This window comes from Cyclopterus lumpus, chromosome 16 (assembly GCF_009769545.1).
Source record: "Cyclopterus lumpus isolate fCycLum1 chromosome 16, fCycLum1.pri, whole genome shotgun sequence".
In the NCBI taxonomy this organism is placed as follows: domain Eukaryota; kingdom Metazoa; phylum Chordata; class Actinopteri; order Perciformes; family Cyclopteridae; genus Cyclopterus; species Cyclopterus lumpus.
In genome coordinates, this window is record NC_046981.1 from 1215877 (window position 1) to 1217500 (window position 1624).

General features: G+C 40.9%; 1 protein-coding gene across 1 annotated transcript in view; it reads right to left on the reverse strand.

Annotated features, from left to right (window-relative positions):
* Positions 1–1287: 1287 nt before the first annotated feature.
* dcst1 (DC-STAMP domain containing 1) overlaps positions 1288–1624 on the reverse strand; it is a 7412-nt gene continuing 7075 nt past the window's right edge. Inside the window, exon 15 of the mRNA XM_034554249.1 lies at positions 1288–1395. Within this exon, the coding sequence (XP_034410140.1) occupies positions 1288–1395 (108 nt within the window). The remainder of the gene's footprint in view (positions 1396–1624) is intronic.

Here is a 1624-nt window from a genome sequence, read left to right on the forward strand (position 1 = left end):
CACCGAGCGAACGAGGCAGACCGGAAGATCCGACGATCAGCCTTCAAAATAAAGGCCTTTGAACGAGTGTTCCTATGAACTATCTATATATATATATATAAATAAAATATATATATAATGTATATATATATATATATGAATACGATATTTTCAAAATAAACTTCCGACTTCAGAGGGGAAAAAACACTTTGTTTGGTTTAGGAAACAAAACTTTGTATTAAGTTTTATTAAAATATAATTGTTTTGGTTAAAGTGACTGTTAATAAAGTTTTAGACCAAACTTCCGGTCTTTATAAACATAATAAACATATATAATATATTTATTATTATACATTTATATATATATATATATATTATTATTTATATATGACATTTATACATATAATATATATATATATTACACATTTATTTATATATATTATATATTTATTAATGCATACATATAGTATATATAGTATTTCTTCCACATATGTGTGATGAGGTGTTTGTGACTGACAGCTCAGCAGGATTACAGGTGAGTGATGTCATCGAGGGTTCAGGGACCCCGATGACATCACTCACTGATCCAGAATCAGATCTCGGATCAGATTACAACTGCTGCTGAGGATCAGCTGGTTACGTAACTCATCTCACACACACACACACACACACACACACACACACACACACACACACACACACACACACACACAAATAAGCTGATTTGTTGTTTCCTTCAGACGACGAGCAGCTGAGTTTTAAAATGCTTCTTTTCTGAATGGATTCTGGTTCGATCGATGCTAAGCTAAGCTAGCATTGTAGCAGCTCCATCAACACTCAGCACTAAATAGGTCAGCATGGTTATTGTTTGTGTTTACATTATTGATTCCCTTCATTTGTGATTCAACATGGTCTGTGATTTTGATTGGATTGTGTGTTGACAGCGAGCAGCCAATAGGAGCGCTGCGGAGACCAGCTGCTCTTAAAGGCGAAGGCAGGTCAGACTGGTCCCCATAGAGCGGGTAGTCCGGCGGTGGACCCCACCACGATACAAAGACCAACACTCAGTGTCAGACCCTGGTACTCAGACACACTACCATTAGAGTCCACCGGGGGCGCCAGAACCAACACGACACAAATACTCTTTTAAAATAACTTTAAAGGTTCTTCTTCTACTTCTTTAAAGTGTGTGCTCTGCAGATGGAACTTCCTGTCGCCGCTGAAGACACCTGGTGAGAACACCTGCAGGAGAGGAACCCACACGGTCAGACGATCGGATCATTTGAACCTGACAGATCTGATCCAGGTTCAGTTCTTCAGCACCGTTCTGCTCCTGGTGATGCGTTTCCTGTCCAGGGAGGAAACACGTCTCTGGACCTGCAGGTTGTAGAGAAACAAGACCCGCCTCTTCTCCCTCTGAGTGACAGACAGACAGACAGACAGACAGTGAGAGAGTTCTTGTTATTTTGGGTGTGTGTGTGTGTGTGTGTGTGTGTGTGTGTGTGTGTGTGTGTGTGTGTGTGTGTACCTGTGTGTGTGTGTACCTGTGGGTGTGTGTACCTGTGGGTGTGTGTGTGTGTGTGTACCTGTGTGTGTGTGTGTGTGTACCTGTGTGTGTGTGTGTACCTGTGTGTGTGTGTGCGTA